General features: G+C 42.5%; 1 protein-coding gene across 3 annotated transcripts in view; it reads right to left on the bottom strand.

Moving 5' to 3' along the window:
* The window catches only part of PAAF1 (proteasomal ATPase associated factor 1), a 52,827-nt gene that overhangs the window by 26,138 nt on the left and 4,508 nt on the right, over positions 1 to 22,181 (bottom strand). For all 3 annotated transcript variants that reach the window (XM_038005479.2, XM_038005480.2, XM_008020117.3), the window contains exons 3-6: positions 16,162 to 16,265; positions 11,344 to 11,433; positions 3,958 to 4,056; positions 2,862 to 3,012 (exon numbers count right to left, since the gene is read on the bottom strand). In XM_038005479.2, coding sequence (XP_037861407.1) covers positions 2,862 to 3,012; positions 3,958 to 4,056; positions 11,344 to 11,433; positions 16,162 to 16,265 — 444 coding nt within the window. The remainder of the gene's footprint in view (positions 1 to 2,861; positions 3,013 to 3,957; positions 4,057 to 11,343; positions 11,434 to 16,161; positions 16,266 to 22,181) is intronic.

Here is a 22,181-nt window from a genome sequence, read left to right as displayed (position 1 = left end):
AACTATCAGAGATCTATCTTGATTTTTGCCATGCTGTGGAAGAATGGGCAACCCCAAATCTGGGGCTACTTTATCCAAATAACTGGAAAGGAGCTTTCATGACCTGATAGAGGTTAGCCTGGATCTGACTTCATGTCATTTCTTCTAAAATATATCATCCTGTTCAATCTACTAAAAACTCCCCTCTCAAGAAAAAAGTCAGGGCTGTTATACTCTGCAGAAGGCACTACTCTACCCCAGGACTTTCTCACAAGGCTAAAAGAATGGAACAAGTATGCGAATAAAAGCTTAAATCTAAATTGATTTAACATTCTAGGCTGGGCGTGGTGACTCACGCCTGTAATCCCAGCACTTTGGGAGACTGAGGCGGGCAGATCACAAGGTCAGGAGTTTGAGACCAGCCTGGCCAATATGGTGAAACCCAGTCTCTACTAAAAATACAAAAAAAAATTAGCCAGGTGTGGTGGCGCATGCCTGTAATCCCAGCTACTCGGGAGGCTGAGGCAGGAGAACTGCTTGAACCTGGGAGACAGAGGTTGCAGTGAGCCAAGATCGCACCACTGCACCCCAGCCTGGGAGAGAGAGTGAGACTCGGTCTCAAAACAAACAAACAAACAAACAAACATTCTACTATTTACTCTAAGCTAAGGGTCACATACATATTCTCAGGGAGAATTAAAGAAAGTTGGGAGACTTAGAATTCTGTAGAGGGAACAATAATTGCAGTGATCCAAAGGTATTTAGAAACTGGGTGTGCACTGATGTTGAATATGCATCTTGTTAACTAAGTTCAACGTGCAGAGTCATGACTTGTTCCACTGAAATGTTTTCCTGTGCCCCACACCTTCAAAGTGATGGCCAGATCTGAGGTGAAGCTTGCACTGTTCCTCTAGACTCCTTTGGCTCCTGGACTCCCCAGATTTGTAGGCCATTCTGACTTCTTAAATCTCTCAGTTCTTCAGGAGGTGATGAGTTCTTCAGTAATGTGAGGAAGGCTCTGAATATTGTTTTTATTCCCTCTCAACGTACCCATTTTCTTACGTCACAGAAGTAAACCATTTATGTACTTAGGTTAATGTGTGTGTTTGCTAAAACATCAGCATGTAATCTGGCAAAATGTTTTTAATAAAGAAATATCAAAACTTAAAACTTGGGCCAGGTGCAGTGGCTATCTGTAATCCCAGCACTTTGGGAGGCCAACGTAGGCAGATCACTTGTGGCCAGTTTAAGACCAGCCTGGCCAACACAGCGAAACCCCATCTCTACTAAAAAATACAAAAATTAGTTGTATGTTGTGGTGCACGCCTATGATCCCAGCTACTTGAGAGACTGAGGCACAATGATCGCATGAGCCTGGGATGGGGAGGTTGCAGTGAGTCAAGCTGGCATCACTGCACTCCAGACTGGGCAACAAGCGAAACTCTGTCTAAAAAATAGGCAAGGCGCGGTGGCTCATGTCTGTAATCCCAGGACTTTGGGAGGCCGAGGCAGGTGGATCACCCTGAGGTCAAGAGTTTGAGACCAGCCTGACCAATATGGTGAAACCCCATCTCTACTAAAAATACAAAAATTAGGCCGGGCGCGGTGGCTCAAGCCTGTAATCCCAGCACTTTGGGAGGCCGAGACGGGCGGATCACGAGGTCAGGAGATCGAGACCATCCTGGCTAACACGGTGAAACCCCGTCTCTACTAAAAATACAAAAAACTAGCCAGGCGAGGTGGCGGGCGCCTGTAGTCCCAGCTACTCCGGAGGCTGAGGCAGGAGAATGGCGTGAACCCGGGAGGCGGACCTTGCAGTGAGCTGAGATCCGGCCACTGCACTCCAGCCCGGGCTACAGAGCAAGACTCCGTCTCAAAAAAAAAAAAAAAAAAAATACAAAAATTAGCAGGTGTGGTGATGTGCACCTGTAGTCCCAGCTACTTGGGAAGCAGAGGTTACACCGAGCTGAGATCATGCCACTGAACTCCGGCCTATGCAACAGAGCAAACTCTAAAAAAAAAAAAAAAGCTTAAAACTTGATCTCCACACACAAGTTACAATGTACGGAGGTTCACAAAGACAGAGTTAAAAATCCCATAAGTTGAAGGCAATACAAATTAATTCCCAAATTAGTGGTACACACAATATGTATTATGGTTCCAGAAGAAGGATCAAGGAATTATTTGGGGATATTATCACATATTTTTAAAATATTCAAACTTGTAAAATAGGAATAGCATACTTATCTCCTTTTCAATATTCCAATTAAGGATAAAATATGCCTAAATTATATTTTTTCCCCACAAAAGTCAGTTACAAAGGGAAGATGTTCCCACTCTATCTCTATAATCTGATATTAACTGGTTATAAGGCTAATCCATTTTTAAAACATGAACTGTAATTTAAATCTATGGGAATCATCAAGCTCTATCTATAATGTCTGATGATGCAGCCATTAGCTACCCAGCTTTTACTGTTCTCTCAGCCAAAAGACTAATATGAGAAAATGTAGGCACACCTCCTTCTCTCTCACTCTCTCTATTTCCCAACACACAAGTATTTGATTTCCTGGAGAGGATTTTTTTTTTTTTTTTAATCAATTGTAGAAAACAACTGATAAAGCTGGGATTATAGGCATGCACCATTGCACCCAGCTGGAAAAGGCTTTAGGTATCAAACCAACTCTGTAAGACAGTTCAAGATAGCAATAAAAAGATTGTGTGGCAAAGGAATTTCTGGTCCTTAGGGAAATGGCAGCTCATCTAAATGCCCAGCTGGATGGATTGTGCATTCGTGAATAACTAGTTTCTGTTTCTACCTTTTCAGTGATTCATTTCTGGGTATCATTAGAGAAGCCTTCTGGAGAAACCACACTTCATACCTCCTTTGTGACCTTTGAAGGTCACCACGCAGCTAGCATCTTCAGCGGACCATATCTTCAGCTGGGCATCCATTCCCCCACTCAGGACCACAAGGCCTGATGGGAAAAACCTGCAACAATTCACATCAAACACATGTCCTTCCAATACTCTCTGGAAAAACAAAAGAAAATTCCATGCTAGTTCTCTTGTCCATCCCTTGATGTTCTCTTACCTCCCATACTCTGGTTCCTTATGTGAAATACCTACATGCTAAACCCACATGCTAGGTTTTAAAACTAAGGATATCCAAAGGATCTCTTAGCTCATTTGTCTAGTAGGCAGTGTTGGCTCTCTTTCCTGGAATTCAGCTATAGAGGTTATAGAATTGAATTCCATGTAAAAACACCCCAGAGCCTAGGTTTAAAAAAAAAAAAAATCCATGGCTCTCACAGCTATCTCTAGGTCTAGTTCTAAGAATAAAGAGCTGAGGTGGCTTGGGGACCCTTTTACTCATCTCTGTTTAAAATCCTATTCTGTCTTGGAAACGGATCACTGAAGGCAATTAAAAAACAAGGGCACACCCACTTAGACCTTTACTGGTCTGGCTCCTTAACTGCTCCAGCCCCACTCTGTTCTGCCAAATCACTGAGCTTGAGAATGGTTCTCCAATTAACAAATGGGAGGCCAGGAGCGGTGGCTCACACCTGTAATTCCAGTACTTTGGGAGGCCAAGGCGGGCAGATCACTTGAGGTGAGGAGTTGGAGACCAGCCTGGCCAACATGGTGAAAGCCCATCTCTACTAAAAATACAAAAATTAGATGTGTACGGTGGCACATGCCTGTAATCCCAGCTACTTGGGAGGCTGAGGCACAAGAATCGCTTGAACCCAGGAGGCAGCACTGCACTCCAGCCTGGGCAACAGAGCAAGACTGTCTCAAAAAAAGGGAAAGAAAAGAAACAACAAAAAACACAAAAATGGAAGAAAAGAGATCAACTGACATGCAGAGTGGTCCCACATTTTTAGAACGGGCCATTCTTCCTTCCATGTCCCAGTCCAAGGCTTCTCAGACCACCCTTTGTGTTTAAGACCCTAAAAGCATATCCAAATCCTTTACCCTGAGTTCTCCATTGGAAGCCTGCCAGATTTTCATGGTCCCATCAGTACTAGAAGACACACCAAGACCTCCTCCACTGGAAATGTCCAAGCATGTTATCTGTTCAAAGAGAAAACAATGTGTTAGAAATAATGAAATACTCGTATTCCCTTGAAATATGTTATAAACTTCCCTTGTTTCACTCTTCCAAGACTTTCTGAAGCCTATGTTGCCCAAAAAAAAGTACTTCTGTTTGATGTAAAGGTTGAGTTATCATCACCAACCTCCCAACAAGGCTGAAGTAAACACCTTTTACTTCTTCAAACAAAAAGATATTCCTCTATTCATCTAATGCTTCAGCTAAAAAGTTTTCCCTATCCCCATTTCATTTCCATAGTTTCCATGTGTTGCATTTATTTATTTGTTTGTTTGACAGAGTTTCACTCCCATCACCCAGGCGGGAGTGCAATGCCCCTATCTCAGCTCACTGCAACCTCTGCCTCCCAGGCTCAAACGATTCTCCTGCCTCAGCCTCCCGAGTAGTTGGAACTACAGGTGCACACCAATGCGCCTGACTAATTTTTGTATTTTTTTATAGAGATGGGGTTTCGCCATGTTGCCCAAGTTAGTCTCAAACTCCTGAGCTCAAGTGATTCTCCCATCTCAGCCTCCCAGAGTGCTGAGATTATAGGCACGAGCCACTATGCCCAGCCCTGCTATTTTATTTTAAAATTAAGACCAAGTGGAGTGGCTCACATCTGTGTAATCCCAACACTCTGGGAGGCCAAGGCAGGAGGACCACTTGAGCCCAGGAGTTTGAGACCAGCCTGGGCAATATAATGAGACTCCGTCTCTACAAAAAATTTTAAAGTAAATATAAAAAATAAAAAGAAAATTAAGATACCTCTCCTAATTCTTAGGAACCCAGTTACACAAAAGATAATGTTCTAAGATGCAAAAGGAGGATTCAAGAGCACAGGTATTTCCACATATACCTATATATAGGTATAGCTATAGAAAATATACAGATATAGACCTTTCAGAATAAAGAATAGAGAAATATCAGATTCACTTTTTGTTTTCCAAATTCACTTTTATAGTTTCTTTTTCTTTTTCTTTTTTTTAAGACAGGGTCTCACTCTGTTGCTCAGGCTGAAGTGCAGTGGCGTGATTACAACTCACTACAGTCTCAACCTCTTAGGAACAAGTGATCCTCCTACCTCAGCTTCCCAAGCAGCTGAGATTACAAACATGGGCTGGCATGTCCAGCTAATTTTTTAATTTTTTTTTTTTTTTGGAGAGATGGGGTCCCCCTATGTTGCCCAGGCTGATCTTGAACTCCTGGGCTCAAGCTATCCTTCTGCCTCGGCCTCCCAAAGTGCTAGGATCACAGGCGTGAGCCACCACATCTAGCCTCACTTTTGTAATTTCAGTATCAGCAATCACTTCATGCATAAACCATTATCAGAATAACAAATCTTTTATATACGTACAAAGCTGTACTCTTTTATTAAAAAACAACCAGCTGCAAATGCTCCAGAAATGTGGGACCAAGATATGCAATTCCAGACATATTCCCAGCAACAATAATTCCCACATAAGTTATTAAGAAAAAAGTAGGGACTTTGGCTTTAATTATCCAACTTTCCATTTTACTTTATTCTATACCAATTAAACAATAATTAATAAATTTGGGAAGAACTATAGGGATATATCCATCAACTCTAACATTTTCTAAGACTTTTCTTCTTTATTTTGCTTCCTCGTTATAAAAGAACGGCTAATTTAGTAGTGGATCCTTTACTGGTAAGCAACATACTTCAGGTTCTGTCCTGATACAGGTGGCATCTATTCAATTGCTTGCTGGTAGGCAGTGGACACCAAGGCTAGACTGTACACCTCAAAATGAACATGTCCAAAGAGAACTTTTATTTCCCCTGCCCCATCCCAATACAGCTGCTCCTCCTCCAATTAGTAAATGGAACACAATTTACCTACTTCTCAGGCCAAAATTTTTTGAATCATCCCAACTCCTCATTTTCTCTCATACCTAACATCCAAGTCATCAGCAAAACATGTCTGGTCCCACACCCCTAAAATGTAAGCCCTATAAGGGTAGTTTTATTAGTTTGATTCAGTGCCCAGAAGAGTAGCTGAAATATAGTAGGTGATTAATAAATGGATGAATCATCTTTCAGTAAGCTCAAATAAAAAGAGAATAAGAAATAGAAAAGGAGCATAGTTAATTTTTGTTTGTTTGTTTTTGAGACATGGTCTCTGTCTGTAACCCAGGCTGGAATGCAATGGCACAATCACAGCTCACTGCAGCCTTGACCTCCTAGGCTCAAGCAATCCTTCCATCCCAGCCTCCTGAGCAGCTGGGACTACAGGCACACACTACCACATCCAGCTAATTTTGTTTGTTTATTTTTTGAGACAGAGTGTTGCTCAGTCACCCAGGCTGCAATGCAGTGGCGTGACCTCGGCTCACTGCAACCTCTGCCTCCTGGGTTCAAGTGATTCTTGTGCCTTAGTGTCCGGAGTAGCTGGGATTATAGGCGTGCGCCACCACACCCAGCTGATTTTTGTATTTTTAGTAGCAACAGGGTTTCATTATGTTGGCCAGGCTGGTCTTGAATTCCTAGCCTCAAATTATCTGCCCACCTCGGCCTCCCAAAGTGCTGGGATTACAGGTGTGAGCCACCACACCCAGCCTATTTTGTTTATTTTTTTTAGAGACAAGGTCTCACTATGTTGCCTAGGCTGGTCTCAAACTCCTGGGCTCAAGTGATCCTCCTGCCTTGGCCTCCCAGAGTGCTGGGTACAGGCATGAGCCACTATGCCTAGCCTGTAAATGATTTTTAAAATAACTTACTTCTCAAAAGGTGAGTGGCATTCCCAACTCTCCCAAGAGGTTAATTGCCTTCTCCCTCAAGTTAAAGCAGAAAATAATAAAAAATTATGTATAAAGGCCAGGCACAGTGGCTCATACCTATAATCCCAGCATTTTGGGAAGCCAAGGAGAGAGGACTGCTTGACGTCAGGGGTTTGAGACCAGCCTGGGCAACAGAGCAGGACTCCACCTCTACAAAAAATAAGAATAAAAATTTTTAGGCTGGGCGCGGTGGCTCAAGCCTGTAATCCCAGCACTTTGGAAGGCCGAGATGGGCGGATCACAAGGTCAGGAGATGGAGACCATCCTGGCAAACAAGGTGAAATCCTGTCTCTACTAAAAAATACAAAAAACTAGCTGGGCGAGGTGGCAGGTGCCTGTAGTCCCGGCTACTCGGGAGTCTGAGGCAGGAGAATGGCGTAAACCTGGAAGGCGGAGCTTGCAGTGTGCTGAGATCCGTCCACTGCACTCCGGCCTGGGGGACAGAGCGAGACTCTGTCTTAAAAAAAAAAAAAAATTTTTAGGCCAGGCACGGTGGCTCACACCTGTAATCCCAGCACTTCCAGAGGCCGAGAGGGGCAGATCACTTGAGGTCAGGAGTTGAAGACCAGCCTGGCCAACGTAGTGAAACCCCACCTCTACTAAAAATACAGAATTTATCTAGGTGTGGTGGTGGGTACCTATAATTCTAGCTACTCAGGAGCCTGAGGCAGGAGAATCGTTTGAGCCCAGGAGGCTGAGGTTGCAGGGAACTGAGATCATGCCACTGCACTTCAGGCTGGGCTACAGAGTGAGACTCCATCTAAAAAAAAAAAAACAAAGCCACGTGTGGTGCATGAACTTTGTAGTTCTAGCTACTTAGGGGGCTGAGCTGCGAGGATCATTTGAACCTAAGAGTTCAAGGCTAGGATGAGCTATGATTGTACCACTGTACTACAGACTGGGAGACAGAGTGAGATCCTATCTCAATTTTTTTTTAATGACACATAAAGATCTACATTTTAACTAAAATATATAAACATACATTAAAATTCCCTAACTTTTCATTAGTCCACCGATTATTACAAGGACCTTGGCTTTCTTGTAATAAAATATAATCAAAAGGCACAATTTACAGTTTCTAGTTTCTTTAAAGCAAGGCAAATCTTTACTCACACTTACAAAGCAATCTAAGAGCAAAAATTCAACTAGGGTTGCTTTTTCTTTTTAACTTTTCCTGAACATTTTGCATTTATCTTGCCCAGCATAGTATTAAAGCAGTTTTTTTTTAAAATCATCTTTATCACATCTTTTCAAAGCATTCAACTTTGTTTTTTGTGGTGCTTTTGTTTTTTGTGTTTTTTTTGAGATGGGGTCTTGTTCTGTTGCCCAGGCTGGAGTGCAGTGGCATGCCCTCGGCTCACTGCAACCTCTACCTCCTGGGTTTAAGCGATGCTCCTGCCTCAGCCTCCCGATTAGCTGGGATTATAGGTGTGCCCCACCACGCCTGGCTAATTTTTTTGTTTTTTTAGTATAGACAGGGTTCACTATGTTGGCCAGGCTGGTCTCGAACTTCGACCTCATGATCTGCCTGCTCGGCCTCGGCCTCCCAAAGTGCTGGGATTACAGGCAAAAGCCACTGCGCCCAGCTGCCTAGTTTTCAAATAAATAATTGCTCTCTGCTTTTCACATTCACATTTTATTGATTTAACATAATATTTAATTAATTTATATAATTTCAAAAATAATATAACTGGCATTACAACTGACTCTTGATAAACATTCAACCTAATGGTATGTTTTACAGAGGAAATGCAGAGCAAAAATTGACTCTATAAATCAGTTAAGTGGCGATGCATTAGAACACACCCAAAGTCTTATAATTCCCACACCCTATGACTCAGCAATTCCACTTTCACAAATGAATTCTAATTTCTTCCCATCTTTGGGAGCAAAACTTTAGCTATAAATGTATTCATAAAAATACAAAATCACAAAACTGGAAACACTTGAATGTCCAGTAATATAAAACAGTTAAATTAAATTATAGTAAACTCATCAATAGAATACCATGCAACTCTCAGAAGAATACACTGAAAGACAGCATAGAATAACGGACATATAATTATGTAATAAAAAGTAAGTTATAGGCCAGGCACGGTGGCTCACGCCTGTAATCCCAGCACTTTGGGAGGCCAAGGCAAGAGGATCACAAGGTCAGCAGATCGAGACAGTCCTGGCTAACATGGTGAAACCTCGTCTCTACTAAAAATACAAAAAAAAAAAAAAAAAATTAGCCGGGCATGGTGGCAGGCGCCTGTAGTCCCAGCTACTCAGGAGGCCGAGGCAGGAGAATGGCGTGAACCCAGGAGGCAGAGCTTGCAGTGAGCCAAGATCACGCCACAGCACTCCAGCCTGGGCAACAGAGTGAGAGTCCATCTCAAAAAAAATGAAAAAACAAAACAAAAACACAACAAAACAAAACAAAAAGCAAGTTACAAAATAGCATGTAATGTAAAAACCCATTTTGGTAAAATATTTAAGGAAAAGACAGCTGGGCGCGGTGGCTCAAGCCGTAATCCCAGCACTTTGGGAGGCCGAGACGGGCGGATCACGAGGTCAGGAGATCGAGACCATCCTGGCTAACACGGTGAAACCCCGTCTCTACTAAAAAATACAAAAAAAACTAGCCGGGCGTGGTGGCGGGCGCCTGTAGTCCCAGCTACTCGGGAGGCTGAGGCAGGAGAATGGCATCAACCCGGGAGGTGGAGCTTGCAGTGAGCTAAGATCTGGCCACTGCACTCCAGCCTGGGCGGCAGAGCGAGACTCCGTCTCAAAAAAAAAAGGAAAAGACAGAGTATTAAGTAAAATAATGATATGCAAAGTTGCCATGGTGCTGGCTCATAGTAGGCAATCAATAAATGTGACCTTTACTACTATGATTATTATTTAAAAGGGATATACAGCAGAAGTTCCTAACAGTTACCTTTAGGATACAGAAACACGAGTGATTCTCACTTTTTTTACATGTCCTAAATTTTCATCACTAAGTATATATTTGTTTTGTAATAAGGGTAAAAAAGAGCTCTTTTTCTTTTTTTTTTTTTTTTTTTTTGAGATGGAGTCTCGCACTGTCCCCCAGCCTGGAGTGCAGTGGCGCGATCTAGGTTCACTGCAAGCTCCACCTCCCAGGTTCACGTCATTCTCCTGCCTCAGCCTCCTAAGTAGCTGGGACTACAGGCCCGCCATCACGCCCAGCTAATTTTTTTGTATTTTTAGTAGAGACGGGGTTTCACCATGTTAGCTAGGATGGTCTCAATCTCCTGACCTCGTGATCTGCCCGCCTCAGCCTCCTGAAGTGCTGGGATTACAGGTGATAGGCACAGCGCCCGGCCTTTTTTTTTTTTTTTTTTTGGTGAGGCAGTGTCTCATTCTGTTGCCCAGCTTGGAGTGCAGTGGCATGATCATTGCTGACTGCAGCCTCGACCTCCTGGGCTCAAGCAATCCTCCTACCTCAGCATTCAGAGTGGCTGGAACTACAGGCACGTGGCACCATGTCTGGCTAATTTTTGTATTTTTTTGTAGAGACAGGGTTTCACCATGTTGCTCAGGCTGGTCTCAAACTCCTGAGCTCAAGTGATCCACCCACCTCGGTCTCTCAAAGTGCTAGGATTATGGGCATGAGCCACCGTGCCTGGCCAAAAATCACTCTTTTAAAAAATGTACCAAACAGTAAGAAGTGAATGGCTTCAATATAATCAGTTTTATCTACCAATTTCTCACTTCTGCTTCCAAGAAGCCCATAGTAGAAAAGGCTTTATTACAAAGACCTTTAAAAATTATTCCTCAACATGGTATATTTGAAATTTTGAGAAAATGTCCCTGTCCTGTAGGAAAAGGAATAAAATATGAGCAGCAGCATTATTATGTAAGCATCAACTATTACAAATTTATTTTTATTTATTTATTTTTTGGAGACAAGAGTCCAGGTTGCACTACGGTGGCATAATCTCAGTTCACTGCAGCCTCCAACTCCTGGGCTCAAAAATTTCTCCCACCTCAGCCTCCTGAGTAGCTAGGACTACAGGTATGTACCACCACACCCGGCTAATTTTTGTTTTTTTGTGGAGACAGGGTTTCACTCTGTTGCCCAGGCTTGTCTCAAACTCTTGGCCTCAAGTGATCCTCCTGCCTCTGCCTCCCAAAGTGCTAGGATTGCAGGTGTGAACCACTGCACCTAGCCAAGCATCAAGTATTATATCATTATCTGAAAGCTGCTAACTCTCCTAAAACATATACAAGGAAATTTCATATAATCTCTAAGATTACCAGTGAGTAGATCTGAACACATACTGTATGTGGACTCGAGTACCAGTTTTGCCAAACACATCACACTTCATCAGCTGTATCATCTTATAATGCAAAGTAAATGAAAGACATATTAATTTTGAATATGTTTATAGCACCAGACAAGCAAATAAAATGAAAAATTAACATGCTATTACATTTTCTCTTCATTTTATCAAAATACTTACACTCTTTGTATGAATTCTGGAAAAAGTAGTATATGGTGCCAAAAACTTAGCAGATGCACTTTCCTTTGGACATGAAATATGAATGCTTTTCTAAACAAAGAGAAAAGATGAGATTTGTCAGTAAAACTCCTCCAATGTATTATAATTAAAGCCTCTTAAAGAAAACATTAGGACTACAGGACATTCTCATCTTCTCAGTGTACCCTCTCTCATCCTCCTTTCCCACCCCACAAAACTATCCCTCCCCTATAGATCAGCAGTCCTTTTAAACTGCTGAGGGCTACAGTGTAATTTGGTATCGCTAAGATGCCATTATCTTTTTATGTTGAAATAAACTGCTGCACAGAAGACAGACAAGCAGTATGATACAACCAACAAGCATTAGAGCGTTAGTTTTAAGAAGAAAATCTAATACCAATACTCTCAACTGGCAGTGGGGCAAGGAACAGGATCAGCGGAAGAAGACATAAAGAGATATAAGGAAACTCAGCACCAGTCCCCAAGCCTAGGTCTTAAAAGACAAGTCTAAAAGTAAACTTGCTGTCTATAAGAACTTTTAGAGAGAACGTTAGACTACTGACATTTACAATGACCAGATGAAATCGGTAAAGTAAATTATGGTACACCCATAAAATGTGTAGGCCTGGGTCAGGCTTGCAGTGCCTACTCCCTGCTTAGACTTAAATTGACTGTACATGTGCAAAGACTGGTTATTGTAACACAGTTATATTTTGATGCCCCATGTGTTCTACCTAGTCATTACCACCTGTCTTTCAACTACTATAGGAAGATAACACTGGTGGCATATTAGGAAAGTATGCTTAGAACTAGATGTTAGATTCAGGAGACATGACTTGCTAAAGGCCATCTGTAACCATTTTAGATAAGAATATTGGTGTTTCGAGGTAGCATGTGTAGAGGTTTAAAAAAAGGCTTGGTGGCTGAGCGCAGTGGCTCACGCCTCTAATTCCAGCACTTTGGGAGGCTTAGGCGGGAGGATCACAAGGTCAGCAGATCAAGACCATCCTGGCTAACACAGTGAAACCCCGTCCCTACTAAAAATACAAAAAAATTTAGCCTGGTTTGGTAGCAGGCGCCTGTAGTCCCAGTTACTCAGAGGCTGAGGTAGGATAATGTTGTGAACCTGGGAGACGGAGCTTGTAGTAAGCCAAGGTCGTGCCACTGCACTCCAGCCTGGGCAACGGAGTGAGACTCCGTCTCCAAAAAAAGGCTTGGTAAACTCTCCCTCAAGGACTCTTGCAATATGACAGTCCCTTACTCTAACCAGCATAATACCAATACTATCACCTAAGTATAGATCTCCTATACGGAATTGAGGAGCTACACTCACCAAAGGACCCCTAACCTTTTATCTCTTCTGTAGTAGTACTTCAAAATCTCTGGTAATTCTTTTTTTTTTTTGAGACGGAGTCTCCCACTGTTGCCCAGGCTGGAGTGCAGTGCCGCAATCTGCAAGCTCTGCCTCCTGGGTTCACGACATTTTCCTGCCTCAGCCTCCTGAGTAGCTGGGACTACAGGCGCCCACCACCACGCCTGGCTAATTTTTTTTTTTTTTTTTTTTTGTATTTTTAGTAGAGACGGGGTTTCACCATGTTAGCCAGAATGGTCTCGATCTCCTGACTTCGTGATCCACCCACCTCGGCCTCCCAAAGTGCTGGGATTACAGGCATGAGCCACCGCGCCCGGCCAAGTCTCTGGTAATTCTTCAGGACAATGAAAATGACTTCAGTAATCAAAATTTTCTGAATCTCCTTATATCCAACAAGCACAGGTCCTCACAGTTCATTAGAAAGAATGGTTTCAAAGTCAAAATATTCTCATCATTGAATCAGTATGTTCTTTACAGATCTACTTTAAAATGACAATTAGACTATCTACACAAACAGCACTTTCTTAGCCAGCATATCCATGCCTGGCTGCCCGCAGGCCTTTCTTTAAATGAGTTTTTGCTTCTAACTGCGTGACCAAGCCCATATAGCTGCAAGAGTACTGGCCTGGATTTGGAACTACCTTTTGTACCAGAAACTAAAGTGTCAGCTAAATTCTCTTGGTTGAATATTCATACTAGCAAGGATGCAAGGAGTTTCAAAAGCTTAGTGTTTGGGCCTCTATAAGAATTGGGTTAGCTCTCAGAAGACTTCATTTCTTTGGAGCTATGTGACAGATTTCAATAATCAGTTCTTTTCTCCTACTTTGCAATCTTGCAAATCAACCTTTGATCCACAAACAGACTATGAAGGAAGATAAATGTTAAAATATCTTCCAATATTAGCAGTGGACAATCATGCTGTTAATGAAAATATTTTAAAGAAAAACTGCAAGAGAGATCAGAACAGACAAAATCCAAGTGGAAAAAATGTGAGTATGCTGCACTAAGATAAAATTCTAAGTCAAACATTTTTATCCTCCAGGGTTAGACATTTAAGCACAATGACAGATCTACTGTTTAAGAGAACAATGTAGCAATATCAAATAGCAAAGTGACTCATGGCAGTTAGGAAACAAATGAATGTTCAACTATAAGCACTTACTGTCTGAACCCACCCAGCAGGTTCACAGCAAAAATTAGCAATCATGTTTGAAGTGATAAGGACTGTATCCAGGTCTAAGTATGAAGGGAAGAAAGAAGTCAGCACCCAGGCTGTGCAAAAACACCTGAGAAAAACGTAGGCTTGCATGGTAGTGCTAAACTTGGAATCAACAGAACTGGGTTTCAATGCCAGCATACAGTCTGTCTTTGATTATTAGAGATTAATTAACCTCTCTGAGTTTGTTTGCCTATCTGCAAAATGGAAATTTAAAATGCCAATCCCACAGGATTGTCATGGTAAAACAACCAAAACTAACTTTTGTAGTATTTTATAGATTCATCCACATGCAGTCTCATTCCCCATTAACCATTCTAGGAGGTAGATTACGATCTCAGCTTTATTGATGAGGAAACTGAGACCCAGAGAATTAAGTTATTTGTCCAAAATCACATAGTTAATAAGTGTCAGAATTAACTAAGACTTAGATCTTCTGACACCTATAATACTCATAGCTGTTTATGAAAAACAAATATGAAATATATAATAACATGTAGCCTATTACCTGGCCCAAAGAGAGTAATGAATGAACATTTGCTAAAAATCTTATGTAAAAAACAAAGTATTCTCTATTCTTGTTAGTATACCCAAAATATTTTTTTTTGTTGTTTTTATTTTTTTTGAGACGGAGTCTCACTCTGTCGCCCAGGCTGCAGTGCAGTGGCGCGATCTCAGCTCACTGCAAGCTCCGCCTCCCAGGTTTACGTCACTCTCCTGCCTCAGCCTCCCGAGTAGCTGGGACTACAGGCGCCCGCCACCTCGCCCGGCTAGTTTTTTTGTATTTTTTTAGTAGATATGGGGTTTCACCATGTTGGCCAGAATGGTCTCGATCTCCTGACCTCGTGATCCGCCCGTCTCGGCCTCCCAAAGTGCTGGGATTACAGGCTTGAGCCACTGCGCCCAGCCCCAAAATATTTTTTATAACTAAAAAGTTTAATTACACAAAAAAAGAAAAATGAAACAAAAGGCTGGTCCGCCCTTAAGGAATCATCTCACCTTAGGGAATGAATGAACATTTGCTAAAAATCTTATGTGAAAAATGAAGTATTCTCTATTCTTGTAAGTATATCCAAAGTATTTTTATAACTAAAAAGTTTAATTACACAAAAAATGAAAAATGAAACAAAGGTTGGTCCACCCTTAGGGAATCATCTCATCAGAGCATACTAACTGCAGCAGTCAGAATTAGTAGGGAGAGGCAAATCATGGGTGCTCCAATGCTTTGCTTACCCATCTACTCACCTCAAAGACAAACAAGAAAAACTGTTAAGTACTATTAATGTAGACTCTTCATCAAGGCCTCAACAGATATGGATTATAAGGCTACATTGTTCAGTGTAGTAGGTAACAGCCATATCAGGCAACTGAGAACTACTTGGATATAGGCATATGTTTTCAACTGTAAATTTTATAAAACCTAAATACAGATCAAGTATTTCTAATAAAAATTACAGTCTGAACTAGGCTGTAAAAGTAAAATATACATGGAGTTTTGAAGACTTAATAAGAAAAATAAATGTAAAATCTCTCTAATAATTTTTAGTAGTATTTACAGGTTGAAATAATGTTTTAGGTATACTGGGTTAGATCAAATATATTATTAAAATCAATTTCGGCTAGGCGTGGTGGCTCATGCCTGTAATCTCAGCACTTTGGGAGGCCAAGACAGGTGGATCACAAGGTCAGGAGTTCAAGACCAGCCTGGCCAACATGGTGAAACCCCATCTCTACTAAAAATGCAAAAATTAGCTGGGGTTGGTGGCAGGTGCCTGTAATCCCAGCTGCTAAGGAGGCTGAGGCAGGAGAATTGCTTGAACCCAGGAGGCAGCAGTTGCAGTAAGCCAATATCGTGCCATTGCACTCCAGCCTGGGTGACAGAGCAGGACTCCATCTCAAAAAACAAAACAAAACAAAAATCAATTTCATCATTTACTTCTATCTCTATAATGTGGCTACTAGAAAATTTTAAATTACACATACATCTTGCATTATCAGAGGTGATATAAGGGAAGTAAGAGGAAATTTGATGGCACTTAAAAGTATATGTAACTACAAGAGAAAAAGAAAACTATTAACACAGGCAGCAAAAACTGTGATTCTCATATAAATGAAGTGGAGATACACGATAATCGTATAAATATCTAAAGTAGATGTATGGGTACTACCATAGTTTTAAATATCATGCCATCTAGAAGATATAAAAACATACCTTGTTTATTTCATTCACAATAAATCCTTCTGAAGCTGTAACCTCTGGGATGCCATCTAGGCCAATTCCTTGACAAGTTAGGCTGCCATACAAAGACGGTTTCCCTATATGGTACAAAAAAAGCATGTCTCAAAAAATAAGAAAAATTTAATATTTTTCTCTTTGAAGACCCAATTCAGGCATCTGTATAAATAGTAAACCCATGAAATTGGCCCATGAAAGAAAAACAGGTACCTGTGTTAAAAGTCAGGTGAAGTAAAAAGAGAATTAGATTAGGTGTCTTAGTCTGTTTAGTGTTGCTATAAAGGAATACCTGAGGCTGGGTAATTTACAGAGAAAAGAGGTTTATTTGGCTCACGGTTCTGCAGACTGTACAAGAAGCATGGCACCAGCATCTGCTTCTGATGAGAGCCTCAGGCTGCTTCCACGCATGGCAGAAGGAGAAAGGAGCCAGTATGTGCAGAGATCACATGGTGAGAGAGGAAGTAAGAGAGAGGAGGGAGATACCAGGATCTTTTTTACAATCAGCTTTCTCAGGAAAGAACAGAGTGAGAACTCAGTCACTCTCACTCCCCAGGGAGGACATTAATCTATTCATGAGGCGTCTGCCCCCATGACCCAAAACACCCCCCATTAGGCCCTACCTCCAACACTAAGGATTAAATTTCAACATGAGATTTGGAGGGGTCAAATATCCAAACTATAGCACTAGGCAACTCTAATTTGAAAGGGAATACACTTTCAAGACTAAAATACATATTCTATTTTTTTTTTTTTTTTGGTCTGAGATGGAGTCTCGCTCTGTCACCTAGGCTGGAGTGCAGTGGCGCGATCCGGCTCACTGCAACCTCCGCCTCCTGGGTTCACGCCATTCTCCTGCCTCAACCTCCTGAGTAGCTGGGACTATAGGCACCTGCAACCACACCCAGCTAATTTTTTATATTTTTAGTAGAAATGGTGTTTCACCGTGTTAGCCAGGATGGTCTCAATCTCCTGACCTCATGATCCGACCGCCTCGGCCTCCCAAAGTGCTGGGATTACAGGTGTGGGCCACTGCGCCCGACCTGACTAAAACACATTTTCAAGACTAAAAAAGAACAAAGATTTAGTGATTTGATACAGCATTTGTAGAGAGGGCTGCTAGAGTGATCTCAACTTGATGTAACTGGCTGTGAAATGTAATTCTTCCAGGATGAAAGGTGAAGATCAATATGCATACATGTATTTATCCACAGTATATACACATAATACACAGTAAAGAATTAAGCTTCAATAACCTGTAAAATTTGCCTAAGTAGAATACTGATTTTGCAGAGATATGAGCCAAGTAAGATATTATCCTACACATAAGCACACGCAGATGATAAAATGAAGTTAAAAACTGTTTCCATTCTTCTTCTACACCTTATATATTCAGGTCCAAAACAGCCCATATAACACACTGTTTACATGCCTGACTTGCCCAATAGACTGTGAAGTCCTTGAGTCTACCAGGGTGCTACATTCATTTATTATTCAGTAAATAAATGTTGAACCAAACTGAAGTTACAGAATAGAGAAGTAGAAATCACCATGGATTCACATAAAAGTGTGAGGGCTTTTTTTTTGAGATGGAGTTTCATTAGTGTCGCCCAGGTTGGAGTGCAATGGCGCGATCTCAGCTCACTGCAACCTCCACCTCCTGGGTTCAAGCAGTTCTCATGCCTCAGCCTCCCAAGTAGCTGGAATTACAGGCGCCTGCCACCACACCTGGCTAATTTTTGTATTTTTAGCAGAGACGGGGTTTCACCAGATTGGCCAGGCCAGTCTCGAGCTCCTCCCCTCAGGTGATCACCCACCTCAGCCTCCCAAAGTGTTGGGATTACAGGCGTAAGCCACCACGTCCAGCCGGGAGCGCTTTCTAGAGAGTATAGGACTTGCGTAGGATCCTCAAAGAAAGATAGGAGCTGGCTAGGAAGAAAATAAGGGAAAGAAAACTCCAAATTAAGGAGGAGCATATCAAGAATGAAAGAAAGTCGGCTGGGCATGGTGGCTCACGCCTGTAATCTCAGCACTTTGGGAGCCCATGGTGGGTGGATCACAACATCAGGAGTTCAAGACCAGCCTGGCCAACACAGTGAAACCTCATCTCTACTAAAAATACAAAACTTAGCCAGGTTTGGTGGCATGCGCCTGTAGTCCCAGCTACGATAAGCAAGAGGCTGAGGCAGAAGAATCGCTTGAACCTGGGAGGCGGAGGTTGCAGTGAGCTGAGACCACGCCATTGCACTCCAGTATGGGTGACAGAGTGAGACATCATCTCAAAAAAAAATAATAAAAGAAAAAAAAAACAAGAGGGAAGGACTCATCAATTAATACACCAGTTTGGTAATAGCAGTCATGGAAATGATAGTTAAGGGATAAATCCCAGAGAAACTCAAGTCTAGGGTAGAAGTTTGGCCTACAGAAGACCTAGTAAAGACGCTTTTCACAGGGAAGTATCATGAAGCACTATTTCAGAAAGATGCCACAAAAACAGAACTGAAGGAACTTCACTTTTTATCCCACTCCATAATTCCCTACTGTGTTTACCAACTGCCTTAAGAAGTCTGGCCCTCATGGTGCATCATTTCAACCAATCACTCAATGACTTCTCTACATTTGTGGATGTATATATATATGTATTTTTTAAATATTTGAGACAGTGTCTCACTCTGTCACCCAGGCTGGAGTGCAGTGGCATGATCATGGTTCACTGCAGCCTCTGTCTCCTGGAATCAAGTGATTCTCCCACCTCAGCTTCCTGAGTAGCCTGCATGCCACCATGCCCAACCTTTTTTTTTTTTTTTTTGAGACGGAGTCTCGCTCAGTCGCCCAGGCTGGAGTGCAGTGGCACGATCCTGGCTCACTGCAAGCTCCGCCTCCCGGGTTCACACCATTCTCCTGCCTCAGCCTCCCAAGTAGCTGGGACTACAGGCGCCCGCCACCACACCCAGCTAATTTTTTGCATTTTTTTTTAGTAAAGAAGGGGTTTTACCGTGTTAGCCAGGATGGTCTCGATCTCCTGACCTAGTGATCCACCCACCTCAGCCTCCCAAAGCGCTGGGATTACAAGTGTAAGCCACCACACCCGGCCAATTTTTTATTTTTTATTTATTTTTTATTTTTAGTAGAGACTGTTGCCCAGACTGGTCTCGAACTACTGGGCTCAAGCAATCCTTCTGCCTCAGCCTCCCAAAGTGGTAGGATTACAGGGTGAGTTACCCTGCCCAGCTGACTTCTCTACATTTGTGAAGTCACTAAAATGACCTCAGCCTTGGTTTTCTCTATATAATAGCAGAACTGGGATCAATCCAACCACTCACCTTCTACATTCCTACATGCAGGCTGCTGAGCACTGCTCCAGAAAAGGACACAACTGCCAATTGTCACCAATCCAATTCCTGTTTCTAAACTCAGCAGTTTTGTAATTCTTTCACCTCTCCCATTCTCCACAGCAGCCGGTTCTCATGCCATCTATCCTGCCATCAAAATCTCCTTCCCTCATAATAGCCAAAACCTAGAAATAATGTCCATCAATTGATGAATGGATAAACAAAATATAGTGTATCCATACAACAGAGTATTACTGGGCCACATAAAGGAATGAAGTACTGATAAAAACAACATATAGAAACATTGTACTAAGTTACCTGTAATCCCAGCACTTTGGGAGGCCGAGGTGGGTAGATCACTTGAGGCCAAGAGTTCAAGACCAGCCTGGCCAACATGCCGAAACCTCATTCGTCTCTACTAAAAATACAAAAATTACCCGGGTGTGGTGGCAGGTGCCTGTAATCCCAGCTACTCAGGAAGCTGAGGCACAAAAATCACTTGAATCTGGGAAGTGAAGGTTGCAATGAGGAGCTGAGATTGCATCACTATACTTCAGCCTAGACAACAGAGTGAGACTCTCCAAAAAAAAAAAAAGAAAGAAAGAAACATTATGCTAAGTGAAAGAAGTCACACAAAAGGCCACGTATTTTATGATTCCATTTATATGAAATGTCCAAAGTAGGCAAAACCATAGAGACAGAAAGTAAACTAGTGGTTGCTAGGATTAGGGGGTGGAAAGTGACCGTTAACGGGTATAGACTTTTTTTTGGGGGGGAGTGATACTAGAAATAATATATGTAAAGCAACTAGCACATAGATAGCACACATTTTTATCTCAATAAAGCTGTTATTTAAAAACAAAAACAAGAAACAAGATGGTGGATCACACCTAGAGTCTCAGCTACTTGGGAGGCTGAGAAAGGATCACTTGAGCACAGGAGTTCAAATTCAGCACCTGGGAAACACAGTGAGACCCCATGCATTAAAAAATAAACACAGAAGTTCAAGACCAGCCTGGGCAACATAGTGAGACCTTGTCTCCACAAAAAATTTAAAAAATTAGCCGGGTATGGTGGTGCATGGCTGTGGTCCCAGCTACTCAGGAGGCTTAGGTGGGAGGATCTCTTGAACCCAGGAGATCAAGGCTGCAGTGACCCATAACCACGTAACTGTACTCCAGCCTGAGCAACAGGGCAAGACCCTGTCTCAAAAAAATAAGAATAGGCCAGGCACGGTACGTCTGTAATCCCAGCACTTTGGGAGGCTGAGGTGGGTGGATCACAAGGTCAGGAGTTCCAGACCATCCTGCCTAACACGGTAAAACCCTGTCTCTACCAAAAATACAAAAAAATTAGCTGGGCGTGGTGGCGGGTGCCTGTAGTCCCAGCTACTCAGGAGGCCGAGGCAGGAGAATGGCATGAACCCGGAAGGCGGAGCTTGCAGCGAGCCAAGATCGTGCCACTGCACTCCAGCCTAGGCGACAGAGCGAGATTCCATCTCAAAAACAAAACAAAACAAAAAAAATTAGCCAGGCGTGGTGGCCCATGCCTGCAATCCCAGCTACTTGGGAGGCCGAGGCAGAAGAATTGCTTGAACCCAGGAGGCGGAGGTTGCAGTGAGCCAAGACCACACCACTGCACTCCAGCCTGGGCGACAAGAGCGAAACTCCAACTCAAAAATAAATAAATAAATAAATAATATATAAAAATAAAAATAAACACACACAAAAACAAAACCCATCCTCCTCCTTAAGAGTTGACATCATTAACTCCAATTCATAAAGAAAACTGAGCCTACAAGTTACCCTCAAAAAAAAAAAAAAAAAAGTGCAGGTGCGGGGGCTCACACCTGTAATCCCAGCACTTTGGGAGGCCACAGTGAGTGGATCACAAGATCAGGAGATGGAGACCATCCTGACTAACACGGTGAAACCCCGTCTCTACTAAAAATACAAAAAATTGCCGGGCGCGGTGGCTCATGCCTGTAACCCCAGCACTTTGGGAGGTTGAGGTGGATGGATCACCTGAGGTTGGGAGTTCGAGACCAGCCTGACCAACACGGAGAAACCGTGTCTCTGTTAAAAAAAAAAAAAAACATACAAAATTAGCCAGGCATGGTGGCACATGCTTGTAATCCCAGCTACTCGGGAGGCTGAGGCAGGAGAATTGCTTGAATCTGGGAGGTGGAGGTTGCAGTGAGCCAAGATTGTGCCATTGCACTCCAGCCTCCAGCCTGGACAACAAGAACGAAACTCCGTCTCAAAAAAAAAAAAACAAAAACAAAAACAAAAAAATTAGCCAGGCATGGCGGCACACGCCTGTAGTTCCAGCTACTTGGGAGGCTGAAGCTGGAGAATCACTTGAACCTGGCAGGCGGAGGTTGCAGTGAGCCGAGACTGCGCCACTGCACTCCAGCCTGGGCAACAGAGTAAGACTCCATCTCAAAAACAAACAAACAAAAAACTCATTGGTTGTTGAAGGTAGCTTGGTAATTAAAAACAAAACAAAACTAAGTTTGTTGCTTTGTAAAGACTTGATAATTTTTTTAAAAACTGTTTTAGGCCAGGGGCAGTGGCTCATGCCTATAATCCCAGCACTTTTGGCAGGAGGATCACTTGAGGTCAGGAGTTCAAGACCAGCCTGGCCAACATGGTGAAATCCCGTCTC

The sequence above is a fragment of the Chlorocebus sabaeus genome, chromosome 1 (genome assembly GCF_047675955.1).
Source record: "Chlorocebus sabaeus isolate Y175 chromosome 1, mChlSab1.0.hap1, whole genome shotgun sequence".
Lineage (NCBI taxonomy): Eukaryota > Metazoa > Chordata > Mammalia > Primates > Cercopithecidae > Chlorocebus > Chlorocebus sabaeus.
Note: the sequence above shows the minus strand (reverse complement) of the source record. Positions and strands in the feature narration are given on the sequence as shown.